The 20,787-nt window shown below is 35.0% G+C and overlaps 1 protein-coding gene across 1 annotated transcript; it reads left to right on the forward strand.

The window, feature by feature from the left end:
* Positions 1 to 7,502: 7,502 nt before the first annotated feature.
* On the forward strand, positions 7,503 to 9,345 carry RFP1 (RING-type E3 ubiquitin ligase). Its single transcript, NM_001317637.2, has one exon. The coding sequence runs from the start codon at positions 7,882 to 7,884 to the stop codon at positions 9,112 to 9,114; it is 1,233 nt and encodes a 410-aa protein (NP_001304566.2). The 5' UTR covers positions 7,503 to 7,881; the 3' UTR covers positions 9,115 to 9,345.
* The last annotated feature ends 11,442 nt before the right edge of the window (positions 9,346 to 20,787 follow it).

Consider the following 20,787-nt stretch of genomic DNA (forward strand, 5'->3'; position numbering starts at 1 on the left):
TTTCAAATTTTTAAGATTTAGAAAACATATACCGAAAAAAAAATTATAAGATGTCACCATATTTTCACGACTTTAGAAGAAGATGAAAACGTTGTTCTCAGTTTTTTATATTTTTAAAAATATTTTCAAAAAAATATTTTTTTTAAATGATAAGCAAACATATTTTTACTTTTATTTTATATTTTTCTTTAAAAATAATAAAACCAGACATAATCTAAGATTCTCATCCTGAGATTATCGGGAAACTAAAAATTTCTACCCAGATATAAGACAAGTCATCTGTAATCTACGATATAATCTAGTAAAGCTAGATATCGCATAGTATTTTACATTAATATATTTTGGTTTAAATGTGTTTTTCTAATGTTATAAAATGAACTAGTTTTTTTTTATTTCTATTCTTGTAAAATCTGAAATATTTTTTTTAGTTTTTATAAAGGAAATTTTAGTTTTAGATTATATAATTTTTTTTACTTTTATTTGTCCAAAACCTAAAATCATTACTTTTATTTTTAAGAATCTATTTTTTTTTTATCAGTATTACTACGTTCTAATATGATGTTGCAAATACTATCGAGTGTCATTGAATTGTGTCCAATGAACTATTTAAAATCTTTTTATTAAGTTAAATATACATATGTGTGACAAAGAAGTTAGTCAAAGTCATAAACATATCATAATTCTAGATTATCTAACAATTTTTGTCCTTTAACAACAATTAGATGGCGGATACTGAAACCAAGTTGTGACTTTTGATCCTTACAGCAGTGTGTATCTTGTTGTTCCATGATAGCATGTGTGACACTCTTTATCTTAACATATATATTTATATAATATTATATATAAAAAATATGAAATTAATTAAAGAGATTTTATTTAATAAATAGAAAAAATTATGTGAGTAAAAGGTTCACATCACGTTAATTATCAAATTAAAAACTTATTAAATAAGGATAGTTTAGGACAATCCAACGGTTAACTAGTCCGAAATCATAGTTTTACTAGGATAGATTTGAGTGTATATAGGAAATAAAAATTGGGAAAGAAAAAAGAGAGAACCTAATATGTAAGGGAGAACATAGAAACATATTTTAATGTAAAAACTAACATAATATGTCTCTATTTATAATTAGGGTATTCTGAGTCTATTATTTACTCTATTTTTCTTTATTTTATTGTTTTATAAAAAAGAATTCTATTTTCTCTCTATCAAATAAACAAATATAACATTCTTTTTATTTTCTAAAAACACATTCATGATTTACCTTAAAACCATTATTTTAATTAATAAACTATTTTTTCTTATTTATTTAATTACAAAAATTTCATTATTTTTCTAAAACTCTATTTATTTAAAAAACACTTTTTAATTTATTTTACGAAAAATGGGGTATTACAGTCAACATCATAAAAGGCACGAAGATGTTGATCTAAAGACGATCACAGTTGAAGTCCAAAATTTATTATTTCTTTGAGATACCTAAAAACTCACTTGGCTGCTTGCATGTGAATTTTAGTAGGGGCCTTCATATACTGAGAAAGCTTGTTGACAGGGAATGTTATATCAAGGCATGTGAGAGAGAGGTATTAGAGTGAGCTAACAAGTTGGCGATAGACAGTTCCATCGTAAGAGACATCAATTGATGCGAGATTGCATGTGGTCAATAAAAGGTGTTGATTGGTCGAGCATCACACATGTTGTGGGTTTGGAGAAGATCACAAATATAGTGATGTTGACTGAGAAATAGTTCATGTGATGTGGGATCAACACCCAAAAAATGAGTGGGTGTGCCAAGGCCTTTTACAAAAAAATTTGAGGCTAATACATCTTGGAATTACTCTAATATCATATAGGGAAGATAAAATAGGATTTTATTCAATTGTTTAGTATGTGTTCAAGAGGTGTATATATAAAGTACAAAAGAATAACAAAACCCTAAGTTATCTATTAAATTATTTATAACTTAAATTAAGTTTGAATTTAAGTGACAACAAACTAAAAGATAAACTTGAATTATCAAGTCAACATCCGAATATGCTCATTCTATAACTATATCGCGTAAGTGATGAGGTGAAGTAGCGAGCGGATCTGGTGTGCAGGGAGCTTGCATGTGTCGTGGAGGGAGGTGGTAGCAGTCGCGTGAGCAAATCTAGGTGGTGTAGAGATGATTGCAACAACACACAATTGATGGTGTCTTGGTTGGGTGGTGTGCACACACATATGGGAGATGTGGCTTGGTGAAGGTTCAGGGAGGAAGTGGTGGGAGATAAGAAGTTAGGCTTTTGCTTGGAAGAAGAAGGATAAAAAAAATATTAAAAAATTTGTAGTGCATCCACTACTAGAAAATCATTGTTTTATGACGTTGATTCTAGGACGATTTTACAGAATTGTTTTAGAATATGACGCAGTGACAATTTTATAATTAAAAAAATAAAAAATATTTTTTACGGCGCACATTCTAAGACGGTTATGAGAAACCGTCTTAAAATGTCACTTGGTGATAATCTTGTAATTAGGGGAAATGAAAACCACGATGGTTTTACATAAAATCGTCTTGATTTTCATTCCCAAAATAATTAGGGCTGAAATCCCTACCTCATTCCCCCGCCCCCCCCCCCCCCCCTCTCGAACATACTTTCCCTCGAGCTCATCTAGTCTGCAACTTGTCCTCTGTCAACCACTCTCTGGCCTCCCTCACTCTGCTCATCTACTTACCTAGGTCTCCGGCCTCACTCCATTTGTAACTCACCAACCGTCGAAAGTGTCTCCCTCGTGGCACACCTCCATGCGTCGTGTGCGGTCATCGTGATACAAGTAAGCACCGGAATATTTTTGTTGCACATTATTCTGTCTTTTAATTTTTGAGTGAATGAGACATGTGTTGTTGTAGAAACCAATAAGGACATTGGAGAAAATTGTTAAGAGGAATCTCATCACAATGAATAGTAGTATCTCTTAGAATTTGGTCTTCAACCAATCTTAATTGATATGGCTTTTGTTGTTGGTAGTGATTGCATAATTAACTGTGTTTGCTTCCTGAAACCATCTGATTTCTACATTCCTAGAATTATTATCTGTTAAGTTTCCATATGTTGAATATCTTTTCCACCTAGAAACTTAAACTGCATTGAATTCAGGGTGAATTCGCTTAATCTCAAGTAAAATAATCAAACTGCAGGTTAATTATCGCTTCTCAATGGTCAAAGACTCTTGCGAGTTGGGACTGCTTTTAGCTTCTTTTGTTAAGTAATTACTGCTTTTAGCTGTACACATACACTTTTATTAAGGACATATTCCAAATTTTTAAATTATTATTAAGTGAAGAAACTTGAATGATTTATATGTGTAACAGTACTCAAAGATATTTTTCACCACAACCCTCTTGATCCTTCTCTATCTTCACCAGACACGTGCATGGTATGAAAGCAACAACTGTGTATGATTCAATGAGCAAAGCGGCTATCCTGAAATCAATGAATAGAAGAAATTAAACTTTTAAAGCATTGCTTTCTGCTTATTTCCATTGTCCAAGAAACATAGATAGTGACCCCAACGGTGGTTAGTTTACTTGCTTGAGGAATTTAGCTAACACGATATGATCATTTAGTGGAGAGAAACCTAAGGCATTGGTGGACCATGTTGCATTAAATCCTTGTTCTACACACTAAGAATTTTCCTCCTATTCAATGATAATGATCCAATATCTATATTGTAATTGCCTTGAAAAGTCTTCACCCAACTTTTTAAGAATTAAGAAGCACGATCCTGTCCTCTTGGCATATCCAAATAACCGTTTCTTGTAAGCAACATCCTAAATAGAAGCGTTCAAAAAATCTAATAAATATGTTGATTTTAAGCCAAAGTTTGAGAGGAAAAAAATAAACAAACACATTTCCTAGTTTCTACCACACTACAGAAGATATACATAATGAGTAATTAAAGACGACTTAAAAGGCATCCCCGTTTCCTTTTGTTTTCCCCCCTCTTTTGACTAATAAGTAAATAATTAGGGTGGCATCTTAATGTACACAAGATTAATAATGAGATGTCGCAATCCTTAATTTCGAATTACAGTGATACTAACATGTAACCTAATGAAAAGGATCATTAATATGAATCAATTATTCAAAGCCTTTTGGTTGACAAATTCGATGTATTAGTTGGGTGGAGTTAACCACATTGTCACTTTTGAGATTTTCTTTTTTTAAAGTCAATTGTTAATAACATAATTCAACATAATGTGAGATTATTCCTACCTATCAAATTTAACGTGGGAAACTAATTAATGGACGTAATTGTTAAACCAAAAGAAGGACTATTTTGTAAATATAGAAGTATTAAAGATTATATAATTAAGAAGAGTTATATGATCCGATCCCTTCTCCACTAAGAAATCCCTAGACTATTGTAACTAACAAGCATGTCCTAAAAACTACAGTAATTAGTAAGTTGATTCAACGCTCATACGAGTCGCATTAGTCATTAAGCATATATATCAAAATTATTTATAAAATATAGTAATAAGCTAGTATATATCCAAATGCTTCAAGAAAAACTTAAAGTTTCTCAACAATACAATGATTATTTGAATTCCAAAAGAATAAAAAGAGACTTAGTGTGTGTTTTATTTGGCTTTGGAAAATTGATTCTTGATTTATAACTAATTTTAGATATATATTTTTACATGTTTAGTTTCACATTGAAGAAAATTGTAGATTTTCCACAATTGATTTTTTGAGAATTTGGATCACTCATTTGAATTATATGTTTTACTTAAATTGCCCTCAAGAAAGTGTCGTATGGTATTGAGAAAGAAAATATTATTTGATTAAAATTATTCTAGTTCTAGTAGGAATCTCTCTCATTTTAAACTTATTTTTCATGTTTGGATTTTAAACAATAAAGAAATAAATGATTAAGAGTAGATACCAAAATAGAAAATTGGAGTTTTCACTATTAGAATTTTCTTTATTTAGTCTTCTATTGATTAGTGCATTTTATTTTATTAAAATATGAGTTAAATGTATAACTTAATATATTTATCCTTGTGAGCTCTATTTTATTAAATTGTTTAATTTGAACTTTAAAAAAATACCATGTGTTTATATGTTTATTGAGTTAAACCCAATAAAATAAGTGTGTTGATTTAGTGTATAAAACCTAATGAACTTAATATATACGATGGACATTAGGTTACCTTTCTATTAGAAATTGTATTTGTACATTTTTAATTAACTTTTGATAAATTGTTTTACAGTATTAAGTTTTGATCCTTAAGAACAATATTTAACAATATTTACTTATCATTTTATTGTTATTTGTAAGGATTTGGTATACACTTGTCGTATACTCGATAACTGTACGTGTAAATATATTAGTGACAAAAATAAACAAACGTAATTATATTCAATGATGTGATTAATAAAATCTTAAAAATATTGAAAAGTCTAATAATTTTTTTTTGAGAGGAACAGTGAATGATATGATTTTTGAAAGAAAATTATAAATTTGATCCTCCTAATTGTTTCTAATTTCGATTTTGATTCACCTTTAAAATTATTCACACATTTAATCTTTCTTTTATATTCAATCACGAAATTTTAGTTTCTCAATTCAAATTTAAACGTTGATTATTATAAATTTACGTTGATTGACACGTGTCAACTACTGATTCATCCATTAATGGTGGAAAAAAAAATCATAGCTAATAGGCTAAAAAAAAATCATGCCTAACTAATAGGCATACAAGGTGAAAAAAACTTTGTCATCACAACGGCCATGGATCTTTCTTCCCTTTGTCCTTCTTCTCTAATCTCATTTTAAACCTAACCCTAACCACATCAGAAGAAGATATTGATGAAATTTGAGACAAAGAGTAACAGAGTGAAGGGCCTGAGTTTCCATCCGAAGCAGCCATGGATCCTGGCGAGTCTCCACAACGGCGTCATCCAACTCTGGGACTACCGCATTGGAACCCTTATCGACAAGTTTGACGAGCACGACGACCCCGTCCATGGTGTCCATTTCCACCACTCCCAGCCTCTCTTCGTCTCCTGAGGTAACTCGTAACTAACTCACCATCCATTTTCCTAGACTTGCATATAATTTCCCCAGATCCAAACCTCGCTAACCCTAATCTAATCTCACCTACAGGTGACGATTACAAACTTTTGGCCACTTTAGACCCATTAGCCTGTGTAACCTGGCATACAAGGTGAAAAAAAAAGCCATAGCTAATAGGCTCAAAAAAATCATGCCTAACTACACCCCACCCAACCACCCTCCACCCTTTATGTTGCAGCATTGCATATAGATGATGATATTTTATAAAAACTAAAAAAGACAAGCATGTCCCTCTTGTCCTTAGAAAAGAGTTTGACAAAGAGGTTTAGAACATATTGGATCACAGGATCATGGGTCAGAGCTAGAAGAATATAAGGAATGATTACTCGGTTCAATGGAAGGGTGAGTCAGAAATTGATGCAAGATGGGAAGAGAGATTGAATGGAAAGGAATGTCGACCCATTAAACCGTTGACATGTATTAGTCAATGTAAGCATGTAACGCTCAACATCTAAATTTGGATTTAGAGATCAAAATTGTGTGATTGAATATAAAAGAAGGATTAAATGTGTAAATAATTTTAAAGGGGGGGAAAATCGAAATTAGAAATAAATAAGGAAAACAAATTTACAATTTGACCTTTTTAAAAAGTCTAATGATGGTTAATTTTATCTCACAAATTATTATAGTAAGAACATAATTATATACAAATTATATAATCATCTTTAACCATTAAATACATGTATATAAATTGAAATTAATTAGTGTCATGTTTTTTTTTCCGGGGTAAAAGATTTTAGTGATTTTATTGTATTAGACATTAATTTTGCTTGTAGTATGTGATTATAGCTTATTCACAAAAATTTTAGCCACAATGAAATTTCCAAACGCGACAGGTCTTACGCTCTGCGCCAATCCTTTTTGTTTTGTGGGTATTGATATTTTGTAAAATTAATAAATAAATACCTGGATTATTTATTAATTATTAATTAAGTTTTTAAGCTAAAAAAAAGTATGATTAAATCTCTTATTTTTCTTTTTAACTTAAGTACTTAAAATTTTAAAATTACCGCAAATTATCATTTTTTTCTGGACAGTTTTAAAAAACCAATCACAAAAGGTTGCAAAATCAAGAACTTCATCATACAGTAATTTTTTAATTTATAAGCTTAGTTAAAAGCTTTCAAATAATTTGGGAACCTACCAAGTACTAATTAATTTATCATTTATTTTGAATTGGTACATGATACTACTACAATACAAGGGCTAAGATGAGCGGCACGCGCCATGTATTGGTAGTGGGATTAGAATTTTGCTTGTATCTTTCTGTCATCCTTTACCTCGCACTTCGGGAACTGCTGCCACTTTCACCCTTTGGATTCTTTCCTTCTCAAACCACAAAGCAATTTGTCCAATTTGGATCACACACTCAGATACAGCCGTTTAGAAAGACCTTCGCATTTCACTTTTCTTTCTCTTCTCACACAAGATAGATAGGATTTTCTTTCTTCTGCTACCTTCAAAACATCACAAGAAGCAACATCCCCCTATACGAGTTAGGTGAGCTCAGTTCAACACATCGTGTGAAAAAAACATAAAGGGAGAAAATTACTATTTTGTAATTTGTATGTGATAAAGTGCCCATCTTGATGTATGTACTTCTTCACTTCTTTGTATGTGTCCCTAGTTTGAGTGTAATCTAAAACATTTTGAAGTGATTAAGGTGCCAAGATGTGACTATGATTGTGTTGGGTGAAGGAACATGGTTTCATGGTTGTGTTGTTGCCTTTGTGATCCGTGAGATGAAATGAGATGAGATGTCAGAAAACATGTATCCTAGGTTGTTGTTTTTTGACCATACCCATTCGAAGATGGTATGGGTTAAGCATCAAATCCAGCAAAAAGATGGTTACTTGAGCTACTCACCACCCCTTTTGTCTTCTTCTTCTTCTTCTTCTTCTTCTTCTTCTTCTTCTTCACCCCCTTACCCTCTTGGTGCTACTTTCCACAAGGAATCATCATTGCCTTCTTCAACACCACCACCACCACCATCTGGCACCAGAATTAGTCCTGCTGTTCTTTTCATCATAGTGGTTCTTGCTGTTTTGTTTTTCATCTCTGGCCTCCTCCACCTGCTTATTAGATTTCTCATAAAACACCCTTCTTCTGCATCTGCTCAATCCAACAGACACCAAGAACTTTCCACATCTGATGCACTCCAGAGGCAGCTTCAGCAGCTCTTCCACCTCCATGACTCTGGCTTGGATCAGGCTTTCATTGATGCTCTTCCTGTTTTCCAGTACAAGGAGATTGTGGGGTTGAAGGAGCCCTTTGACTGTGCTGTCTGCTTGTGTGAGTTTTCTGAGAAGGATAAGCTCAGGTTGTTGCCTATGTGCAGCCATGCCTTTCACATCAGTTGTATAGACACATGGCTTTTGTCAAACTCCACATGCCCTCTTTGTAGAGGAACACTTCTCACTCAAGGGTTTTCCATTGAGAACCCTATATTTGACTTTGATGATCTGAGGGAGGATGAAGGGTGCCCTTGTAATGGGGAGAATGGATTCAATACTAGGCAGAAAACAGTTGTGGTTGAAGAAAGTGTGGAGAAAGAGAAAGGTGTTTTCCCTGTGAGGCTTGGGAAATTCAAGAAGCTGAGTGTGAAGGGGGGTGGGGAGAGTGAAGTGGGAGAGACAAGTAGTAGTAATTTGGATGCAAGAAGGTGTTACTCAATGGGGTCTTACCAATATGTGGTTGGGAATTCAGACCTAAGGGTGACTTTGAACCATGATGAAATTGGTAAAGGTCAAGTCACAAGGCTCACCAAAGGAATGGAACTTGATGATGGGAAGGTTTCAGTGGAGGAGGGGGATGTGGAAGCAAAGAAGATTAGTAGTGTCAGTAAAGGTGACAGCTTTTCTGTGTCCAAAATCTGGTTGTGGCCAAAGAAGGGGAAATTGCCTACTTCTTTGGATGGTCAATTTGGCAGGCCAATGCCTTCTTATCTAAACACAGATTTTCCAAGGATGAGGGAACCAGAAGGGGCATGAAAGGTATCCATCCACATGTTTTTACTTTTTTTTTTTCTTTTTCTTATTTCACTTGAATTCGTTTCAATCCATTGATTAAAGCTGGCTTCCCCCACTTGCCTTACAATTCCAAAAAAAAATTGGTGTGCTAATTTTGACATTGTGATGACTGATTGTGCCATACTATTGATGTATTATGATTGTACTTCATGAAGATATAAGAAATACTGCATCTCTTTCTCTTTCATCAAACAGATCTCAGGACTCATTGGTTAGATGGAATTAGATTTGTCCAAGGTTTTAAATACACGATTTCTGACACAACATTAAGGATTTTGAGGTATCTGCAACCATAATTCTGACTGCAATTTGTCTACAACTTATCTTCAATTTCATATAATATCAAAGAACATGACCAAATCACTATTATAACCGCAAATTAAAACATTAGATTTGTTATAATAAATGTTGATCTCAGGTTATTTGGTTATGCAAAGTGCAAACAATTAGACATATCAAGATATCCTTGCTAGATTCATTAACTCCCTAGTCCAACAATTTTGTATCATTTATTTTCTCATAATAATGTACAACAGACAGATCTACAGTAGCTGATTGAATATGGTTGTGGAGTGTAGCCTGTTTCAAAGCCAGACTTGTCTCTTTCTTTGTCATTGTTCTCTTGCCATCAGTGTGTGTATACTTTGATCATGAGGAGTGGCAAGTGCACTTGCTTTCTTTTCTTTTTAAGGGTTTTGGTTTTGTCTAGTCTCTCTTTTTCTTTATTATTTCCCATTGCACTTACTTTTTTGAGAGAGGGTGAAATGTGAATTCAAAACTTTTTCTTTTTCTTTCTTCTAATATCTTTTTGGCTAGGCAGTTACTGATAGTGGGATCCATAAAAGCTGGCGTCATAGAATCTCTTTTTTTCCTTGTGAGGAGTCTTCTTGATTCAAAAAAATTGCTGTGGATGAACCGTGTGGGGCCATTTTACACCCCCTCCCATGTGTACATTTTGCAATTAAAGATAGATTTAGATTATATCAATCATAATGACAATCAATTAGACCATGTTAGGTAAAAAAGAAAATGATAATGGATTTGCTCAATTAACTACTAGTCCCAAATGATTACACTTTGCTTTTGAAAGAAAATAAATAGAAAAAGTGAAATAAGAGAATTTATGTAAAGAGAAAATAGAAAGATAATGAAAAAAAATTAGCCGTTCTTTTATTTGTATGAGACTACACTTTCTCTAAGGTAATCATGTTGGAGTTGAGACAATTTTTCATTTTGATTGAAGATAAAGTCAAAAGAGAGAAAATAATTTTTTTTTCTTGAATAGATGATTTTATCCTTAAAAATATGATTTTTCTAAAATCAATGTTAACATTACTCTTTATTTTTATGTTATTATTTTTAACATATTTGAATAAATAATGGACATTACTTTTAAACAATTAAAATGAATATTATTTAATCAGATAAAATAAATGTTTATTGATTCACGTAAATGCTGTGCGTTTTTTTATCACACCGTATGCCTATACTAATGTTAAGAGACTTTCTTCTGTGGCTAGTGTTTTACTTTCTATTGGAGGCAAATACCAAAAAAATAACAAAAACAGAGCACCTAAAATAGCGAAAGATGTCGGTTATCCCCTTCGTTCCATCCAAAGGGAAGTGGGATGCTAATAAATTGGAAAATGATGGATAGACACATATGTTATTTGACATATAGAGAAATATAAAAGAGATAAATGTGATTAGAATAAATAATAGACTTAAATATAATTTTGTTTTCATAAGTTTCAAGTTTACTTTAAATTAAAATTTGTATTTTTAAATCCTTTAAATTGACCAAATGTTTCTTCTTAGTCTCTTCTAACTGAATTTTGAAAATTTGGATGTATAATTTAAACGATTTTTATTATAGAATTAAGAAAAACATTTTGCAAATTTTAGGAATTGAAAAATACACATTTTAATTTGTAGAACTAAAAAAATAGAACTTTAAATTTACAGGATTAAAAATATATTAAGTCTAAATAATACGATATTATGAGAGTTTAAAAAAATAATAATGAGTATTATTAATAAAATGTTCACAATAGAGTAGTATCCATGTATCATTATTCATTACCGTCAAAAGTCCTCAGCTCTCACAAAAGGGAAAATCGAAAATCTAGTGAGACACATGTCGTATTTTTCTTTCTCGTTAGTTGCTCAGTTGAGTCAAATAAGGAAGATTCTCTTCATCTTATCAATTTCTTTCTTTTCATTTTCTCTTTCTCTTTCTCATGATTCATATGTACTAAACACAGTGTTAGTATTAATGATTTGATAGAATAGCATCCATCCTATACCACACAAGGTAGTCGTGTTCTTTGTTTGGAGTATACGTATGGGTGTCTCAATTTCATTTTAAGAATACCTAGGTGAAACTATGACACATCAAAACCGAATTAATGTACTGAGCTGTGTTTTTTTAAAAGCAAGGTTAAAGGAAGAAAGATAAGGTACGAAGAAATTAGTGTGATATACAAAAATGATGCATGTCTTAATGCAGGGGATAACGTTTTTCATTTCTTTTTATTACCTGTATCCCAAAGCCTAAGGTTAACAATACTTTAGCTTGATATACTGATAATCCAGCGATCATCATGGTAGAAAAAAGTGGGAAACAAGAATAAAATGGAAATATTAAAGAATATTACACTATCAAACTTTGAAAAGAAAAAGGTACTAGCATAAAGTGGAAAAAAATACGTTATAAAGAAAAAGGGTGAAATGAACGTAGAATGCCAATCGAAGAGGCACAAAACCAAATTGGCTAAATTAAGAGGAAACTCATCAATTTTAATCACAATTGGTTAGTGTCCTTTTTTTATATCTAGATTGCTTGTGGTGGGTGACATCTTTCTTGTTATTGTAGCTTAAAATTTTAACTTGTAGTAATGAGGGTCGGAAAGAATTGTTAGGACGTCAACTTCCAAAAGAGTGTCCTCTCTCATGTGAAATGAAACGTCTTCAATCTCAATGCATTAATCAAATAGAAAAACAACCCTCCAACCGAAAAAAAAATACAAAGAAAGAACGCAGGAAAGAAATACTTGGTCTACACACGCTCACCAACAACAGTATATACTAATATACAATGCATAATCCAATGCATTCAGAAATGATGCTAGTATATGTTAGTATTTTTTGTATAGGTCATACGGCGGGTTCATAAGGGGCAGCTTCCACCGGATCAAACCTACCTCTAATATCATATTAAAGTAAAACAAAAACATCTGAAAGATCTTTTTAAAAATCAGTTCATAAAGAGATAATTTACCTAGTTATATAAATAATTATCATGTTCGTTAACCATTTGATGTGAAACTCTCAACATTAAAAATAATTTTATTTAGATCAAATAAATTATTATAAATAATAAAAAGAAATTATTAATTTAACATAATTACATACAGAAAATTTTAATTTGACACTTTTGATTAAACAATCTTACTTCAATTGATTAAAGTGTTTAGTGGTTAGTATTTTATATTTTATACAATAACATTTTTCTTTTCGTATTTTATAAAATTATTATAAAATTTGTTGTGTATATAAATTTCTCTTTCAGGAATTGAGTTAAGCTGTGATGGTGGGGTACCATTTGTTGGTTCGCTCCAAGATTCTGCGGTCAGAGTACAACTGTGCATGCTGTCGTTGGATGTTGTCAACGAGCCACGGTGACAAAATCAAGTTCACGCTCTTCTTGCGCGTAATTATAACACTATCCGTATCAACTTCTAAGGAGCAAATAGGTGTATAAAAGAATTTAGAATGAAATATTATATTTTAGTTTCTATAAATAATATTTTATTCAATTTTGATGTTTTAAATTTTTTTTATTAGTTTTATTATAAATTTATAAGATAACATTTTTGTTTTTTTTTACATAACAAGCATTTATTTGGAGCAATTAAAATGGGTCACGCCACCCTTCTTGGGCTAAGACTAAAAACGCCCACAAAACTAAAAGGCTCACGTAAAAATGTTTTCGTAGGATCTTGTGGTTTGGGTCATCCCCAGGTTTTAAATTTAAGAATTTGACTTGAGGTTAAGCTAAAAATGTGTTGATCAAGGTCCTATTGAAAATATTGTATTCAAAGTCGAGTGAGTTGAAGATTATAAAGGTAAAGATTACAAAAAGGAGATTCAATTGTGATTTTAAAAACTTTTAAAGTTTTTTTTTAAAAAATAAAATTATCATATGAAGAGAAACTCTGAAAGATAAATGACAAAGTTTTATAAACACACTTCCAAACAATGAAAATAGATTTTGTAAAGCTGCGAGAGTTTTAAACATAAAATCAAATTCAAACCCCAAATCATCTTAAAACATAACAGAAATAAAAGCATATAAGTCACATAGATTTATATTAATTTGTATCGACCATTGAGACTATGTCTAGTTTTTTATTAATTATCAAATTTCATTAACTTCAACAAGTTACAAGTATTAATTACTGTCACTTTTGACTTTTACAACTCAAGCTCTACACTAAGTTTGTTATAATCCAGTATTCTTTATCCTACCAAGTCACTATTGGCTCCATATAAATCAAACAGATTGTCATTTGTTTGTACAATAACTAACTATTAATCATCTTGCATATGAATATACAATATTAGCACTTAGTCTTTTCTCTCAAGGTGTTTAGGGTGTTTTGAAAGCTTTTTCGAACTATACAACAATTTACAGAAAAAAAAATACAAAAAGAATTTGAATGAAAACACGTAGGTTCGTGTCCATGTCTCCAAAGCTTTTGCTATATATAGGTCTTCTTCAACAAGTGTCTGTTGTTTCTAAACGAATGATTTCTTCACTTAATCTTGCTTATGAAGATTGTGTTCGTTGGAGCATTTAATCCTAAATGCACGTACTTCTTCATATTGAAAAACCTCTCTTGTGAGCTTTCATGTTGATCACTATAGCAGAAAATCACTTGCTTTAAGTCAGAGCAGGTTTGTTACATCAGTGTGTGTCTTTTGATGGTATTTGGCAACTTCCAGATCTTGAGTTTCATTTATTCTTCATAGGATTCGACAGATCTTATGAAAACATCTCTACAAAATGAATCCAAGATACAAAGCAATAAATGAAGTCTTAAATGTCATCGTTTTAATGTTGTATCAGATCACGACACATCTCTTCCATCGTTTGATGATATATATGTAGATGTATGAGGCGCAGTCTGATATTGCAAAAGATGCAGCTTTTATAACCTTTTGTATTTTTTTGCATCTAATCAAAATAATTAAGGATTTTGATCTATATTAAGATACAAATATCTTTTGACTTAACAAAGATACTCTAGGTGAGACTAAGCTGGAGATGCTTTGGTTGAAGCCAAGGTAAAAATGGTTTGGTTGAGGCCAAGTTGAAGTTGTTATGGCTGAGGTCAAGCTGAAGATGTTCTAGTTAAGATTGAGTTGAAGATGTTTTGGTCAAGGCTTAGGTGAAATTGCTTTGGCTGAGGGCAAGTTGAAATGACTTTGGCCAAGGTCAATCTGAAGATGTTCCGAATAAGGTTAAGGGTTAAACCAACATGCCTTATTCAAGGCCAAGCTAAAAATGTCCTAGTCAAAATCAAGCTAAAGATTCTTTGGTTGAGATTGACTTGAATGTCCTATCTAAAGTTGAGCTGAAGAAGTCCTGGTTGAGGTTGAGGTGAAGATGTTCTAACAAGGGTGAAACTACTTTGGTTATTGCTGAAATTTAGTTGAAAATATTATAATCAAGACTGAGTTGAAGATCCTTTATCCATGGTCAAATTTAAATTACTCTATTCAAGGCTAAGTTGAAACTACTTTGATTGAGGCTGAGGTAAAGATATTCTGGCCAAGATCAAGTGAAAAATACTCTAATTGAGATCGAGGTGAAACTACTATAATCTAAAATGAATTGAAAATATTTTTACAAGTAATAAAAAAAAACATTTCTAAAATAATCATAAGGTGTGAGATGACCCCTTATTTCATGGCCTAGCCCCTTATTAAATTGGGTTGTGTGGGTTAGGGACTTTTAGGCCCTTCATTCGTTGGGATAAAAAAATTTGTAATCATTATTGAAGCCAGATGGGTTGGCTCTAAAGCTTAGAACAACAAATGATACCTCATTTATATTGTAGGACATTTTTAAAATAAAAAATGTTGATAAGTTAAATTTTCACGTAATGTAATTGTTACAATATGAACTAATAAAAACCATCTAAATATAAATTTTCCTATAATTATTATAAAATCTGACAAATTAATCAAATAATAATGTGATTAAATAATAGTATAAAAAGTTATATTATAAATGTATTCTAGTTAAATTCAATAATCATTAATATAACATGATTAAACATATAGAACATTTTCATTAAGTAATGATAGATATTATTGAAAAAAATAAAATTTCTAAAAATCAAAATTAAATCTTTTTTTAAAAAAAAAGATTAGAATGAAATAAAGTCGTAAATATAAAAGATAAAAAAATTATGCTAAAAGATTATTTCTTTAAAAATAGTCCAAAGTAAACATAAATTTAACACAATGAACATAGATATAAATTTTTAAGTTAACTATTATAGTGAGTTGTTATCTTTCCTATGTCAATATTAGAATGCATCTTTTCCAGTTTAAATTTAGGATAAGTCTAATTGGTAGCTTAAGATACTGGTTAAAAATTACGAGTGTTCTGCAAAAAAAATTAAGATTATTTTATCTTATAATTAGAAAATATATTGATGTATTCCCACAGTAATTTTCAATATATCCTAACCGTGATTTTCAATAATGTCTTTCTATTTATTTTGATGTACGTAATTTAACGATATTTTTGAAAGATTAATCCCTTTCAAAAAGGGCATGTTGCGACAGTTGGCGACTTCACTGGGGACCTTTTTGTGAGTTAGGCCTATTCTAAAGGAATTGTGGAATTATGAAACCTTGTGTGTGCATTTATTAAACTGGGTAAAATGTAATAACTGCTGTCTTTTCCACATTTTTACACTAAGCACCCACGGGTTTGAGTAAAAAAAGGGGCCCTACACCCGGGTTCATGGGAATTTAAGGAGTGGAGGTGAATATATCATCATGCTAGGTCTCTGACTTGCTTGATAATAGTGAAACCTCGTCTAGAGCTTTCTCTCTTTATAATGTGTTGTCGCTGATATTCCATACCGCCACAATATTATTATCTTGAGTGATGATACCTCTAGAAAACAGCCGTGTGAGTTATGAATTGTTGGGGAGTAGTTATTAGAGACCCTTAGATATTGTCCTATAGGTTCCCAAATAGGGGCAAAGAGCAAACACGCTCCGTGCCATTCGTTCTCATGCATTTTTTGGTAAATAGCACTAGTTTATAGTTTTGCTAGTGATGTTTGGTTTCTTTAGAGTAATACGTAACTTTTTTAATACTACGTTGAGGCGCCATCATGCCCAAAACATAGCATTAAAATTGGATCTCTGCGGTCTCGTATGTGTGAATTACCCCTTTGTTTTGTTTTCTTTCCGTTTCATGTATACGCATTGCATCATTCATGTCGGAGTCTTGATCCACCCCTTTTTAGGTAAATGATGGGGACAAATCAAAACGGCAAAAGGTTTTATCAAGTCAAGGTTAAGAGCCTAGATGTCACCAGCCGCAAGGAATTGGGACGATTGATGGGACCTCTCCAAAGGCAAGCCTTCCGCAAAGTGTACGGAAAGATTCTAGATTTGACCGCAGCGGAGGTGTTTACGGAAGCTATCGTATCCCTCGCCCAATACTATGACCAGCTGTTGAGGTGCTTCACGTTTGGGGACTTCCAAATGGTACCGACTATTGAAGAGTTTGAGGAAATACTAGGATGCCCTATTGGGGGAAGAAAACCGTATCTTTTCTCCGGGTTTCTTCCCTCCTTGAGCAAGATTGCAGCTATGGTCGGGGATTCGGCAAAAGAGTTGGATCGCATGAAGCAAACTCGCAACGGCGTAGTAGGCCTGCCACGGAAATACTTGGAAGGCAAGGCAAGGGATATGGCGAGCCAAGAGAAGTGGGGCCTGTTTGCGGATATACTAGCTTTTTTGATTTTTGGGTTTGTCCTCTTTCCGAACGTGGACGGTTTGGTGGACTTAGCCGTGATTGATGCTTTCCTCGCATATCACCATAGCAAGGAGAGTCCAGTGGTGGCTATCTTGGCGGATTTGTTTGACACCTTTGACCAGAGGTGTGAGAAAAACAGTGCACGGATTGTCTGTTGTTTACCCGCTCTCTGTGTGTGGTTGGTTTCACACCTATTCCAACAAGACACAAGACACCCGTGTCCGCTTCAAAGTTATCACTCATGCGCCGAAAAAGGAAGAGTCGATTGGGACCAACATTTGGCTGGGATAGGGGGCAGCACAATCAATTGGTTTCCTCGATGGAAGGAAGGCAAGGAGGGAGTACTTTTCTCATGTGGGGGCTACCCTAACATTCCGTTGTTAGGGGCAAGGGGTTGCATTAACTATAATCCCGCACTCGCCATAAGACAGTTAGGGTACCCCATGAGGGGAGCGCCAACAGAGGAGAGTCTCTCGCCTCTCCTTGTGAGGGATCTAGGCGCACAAAGTCTCAAGGTTATACAAAGAGTCCACAAGGCATGGAGAAGTCCGTTAAGGAAAGACAAGGAGCTTAGGGGCATCCGTAATGGCGTCATCGGTGGTTATCATGGATGGCTAAGAGTTCACACGCGAGGGTTAGATTGGCTCTCCAAGTTGAAAGTTATCGATGAGGAGAACTTCGAAGCTCCAGAGGAAGATGAAGAAGTCCGAGCTCTAAAATTAGAGCTAGGGAAGGCAAGACTCGCCAAGGAGAAATTCAAATCAGCTGCTACACACATCCGGAAAGAGTGCACCGAGTTACAAGAGGAAAACGCGGCCACTGCAAGAGCCCTTGAACAAGAAACCAAAAGGGCCCGCAAGGAGGAACATGGCCGAGAGAAATTCCGAGGAGCATTGTGGGGTAGCAATAATGAGCTCAAGCTCCAAAGAGAGGAAAGAGACCGGTCACGGGTGCATGGCATGATCTTAAAAGAAGAGTTAGCTGCTTGCGCAAGGTCCAAGAGGAGTTTGGCTCAACACTTGGAAGCCACAGAGCAAGGCATGCTAGCTATCATAGGGCAGTACAAGGAAGAGTTGAACCAGTCTGTGACCCATGAACAAAAGCTAGTGGAGGATTTTGCACAAGTGTACGCCGAAAAAGAAGCAAGAGGGAGGGTGATTGATGCATTGCATCAAGAAACGACTATGTGGATGGATAGGTTTGCCTTAACCTTGAATGGAAGTCAAGACCTCCCGCGTCTATTAGCCAAAGCAAAAGCCATGGCCGAAGTGTGTACGGCCCCCGAGGAGATTCATGGGCTAATCAATTACTGGCAACACATGATAGATTTGATGGCCCATATAATTAGAAACCGTTGGGTTCTCTTGTAACACCTTTGTATAATCTTGGCTAGATGAAATCTTTGTTCTTTTTATAAAATGAGAAGTTCTGAACTCATCACATTATCTAAAAAACCTTGGGGTGGATCCAAGTGCTTCGATCATTCATTTGCATATTCAGTTTTGGTGGCATACTCACTGTTGTTTATTTCTTTAGGAATTTCATCATAACTAAGAAAGCACAAAGACACCCCTATAACACTCGATCCAGAAAATGGATAATGAAAAGGGCGTGCAGGAACAGATGAAAGCCGATCTATCGGCCTTAAAAGATCAAATGGCTTCCATCTCGGAGGTCATGCTAAAACTCCAGAAAACTATAGAGGATAAAGCCACGTCAACCGCCTCCAATACAGCTAGGAAAGCGGAGCCAGTGCTACAACCCGCCTTAAATCTGGGCCGAGACAGAAACACGACAGTGTTTGGTCGGAGGTATAGTCCGCAAGCTTACCCCTATGGCTTGCCTCTGGACTTCACTCCCCGTGCCGCCCCGGAAGATTTGAGCCAAGCCCCTACCTTCGAGGGGCAACTCCCACCTTATGCCGACTATCCCGTGCAAGACGATGAGGAAGGAGATACCCATCTCGGCCCCCTGCTCCACCTCAAAGATCCATCCCCCCATGAACTACCCCAACCAAACATAGTCCGCCACGTCCCATCTTCACCCGCACCCGTAATCGAATCCATTCCCTTCGCAGAGGATAAGGGAAAGATTGATGCGCTTGAGGAGAGGCTGAGAGCGGTAGAGGGCCTCGGCAATTACCCATTCTCGGATCTAGCGGACCTATGTCTCGTGCCCAACATCGTCATCCCTCCCAAGTTCAAAGTACCAGACTTTGATAAGTACAAAGGGACGACATGTCCGAAAGGGCATCTTTGGATGTATTGCCGAAAGATGGGGGCGTATTCTGCGGACGAAAAACTGTTGGTCCATTTCTTTCAAGACAGCTTGGCCGGAGCGGCTGTAGCATGGTATACCAATCTGGAAGCTTCCCAGATCCGATCATGGAAAGACTTGGCAACTGCCTTTATTAGGCAGTACCAATACAATACGGATATGACTCCCGATCGGAACCAGCTTCAGAGTATGACTAAGCGAGAGCATGAATCCATTAAGGAATATGCCCAAAGATGGAGAAATCTTGCAACCCAAGTCGTCCCGCCCATGACGGAGAGGGAGATGATCACAATCATGGTAGATACGTTGCCTACGTTCTACTATGAAAAGCTGATAGGCTACATGCCAGCTAACTTTGCGGATCTCGTCTTCGCCGGAGAAAAAATTGAATCAGGACTGAGAAAAGGCAAGTTCGAATATGCCTCCAACACGGCCCCGAATAACAATAGAAGAGCCCCAGTGCTGGGCACGTGAAAAAAGGAAGGAGATACCCACGCGGTCACCACCGCCGCAACATGGATGAAAGCACCCCAAAATATGCAAAGCTCATACCAGCCTAACCCCCCGAACTTTTCAATCCGAGCCGGGAATTCCCTCCCGACTCAAGTAAAAGGACCACCCGCAGCAGAAAGAGTGCCAACACGCACAGCTCCAGCCGCTCCCCAGCCAGTCAATAATACGGCCCCCGGCGCAAGCTATAAATATGCACAACACTCACCCCCGAAAGATAACTTCTCTCCTATTCCCATGGCATACTCCGAGTTATGACCTTCATTATTGGAGAATCATTTGGTGGTGGCCATACCTGGAAGGGTCTTCCAGCCACCCTACCCCAAGTGGTACGACCCGGGTGCCAAGTGTGTGTACCATAGTGGAGCTCCCGGACATTACATTTACTCCTACATCCCATTCAAGTATAAGGTACAGCACCTGATTAGTGCCGGCTGGCTATCGTTTCAAGAGGAAGGCCCAAATGTTAAAACTAAACCGCTAGCTAGTAATGGAGGGGCTAGCGTGAACGCCATCGAAGAGGATGGGCCATCGCGGGCAAAGAGTTTAGGAGAGGTAGCTACTTCCAGACGCTTCATCTACCAATCGCTGCAAGCGGCGTGTATGGTCTCCCGTGGCGGAGGCGAAAGGGACAAGTGTTTGTTTCACCTCGGGGAGTCACACGACATGGAAACCTATCCCGCGGTAGGAGAATTGCTTCAGCGGCTCATGGATTGGGGGCAGCTTGAAGTGTCCAAAGGAGGGAGGGAGGAACCCCAGATTTGCATGCAGTCAGA

The sequence above is a fragment of the Glycine max genome, chromosome 13, assembly GCF_000004515.6.
Source record: "Glycine max cultivar Williams 82 chromosome 13, Glycine_max_v4.0, whole genome shotgun sequence".
Taxonomy (NCBI): domain Eukaryota; kingdom Viridiplantae; phylum Streptophyta; class Magnoliopsida; order Fabales; family Fabaceae; genus Glycine; species Glycine max.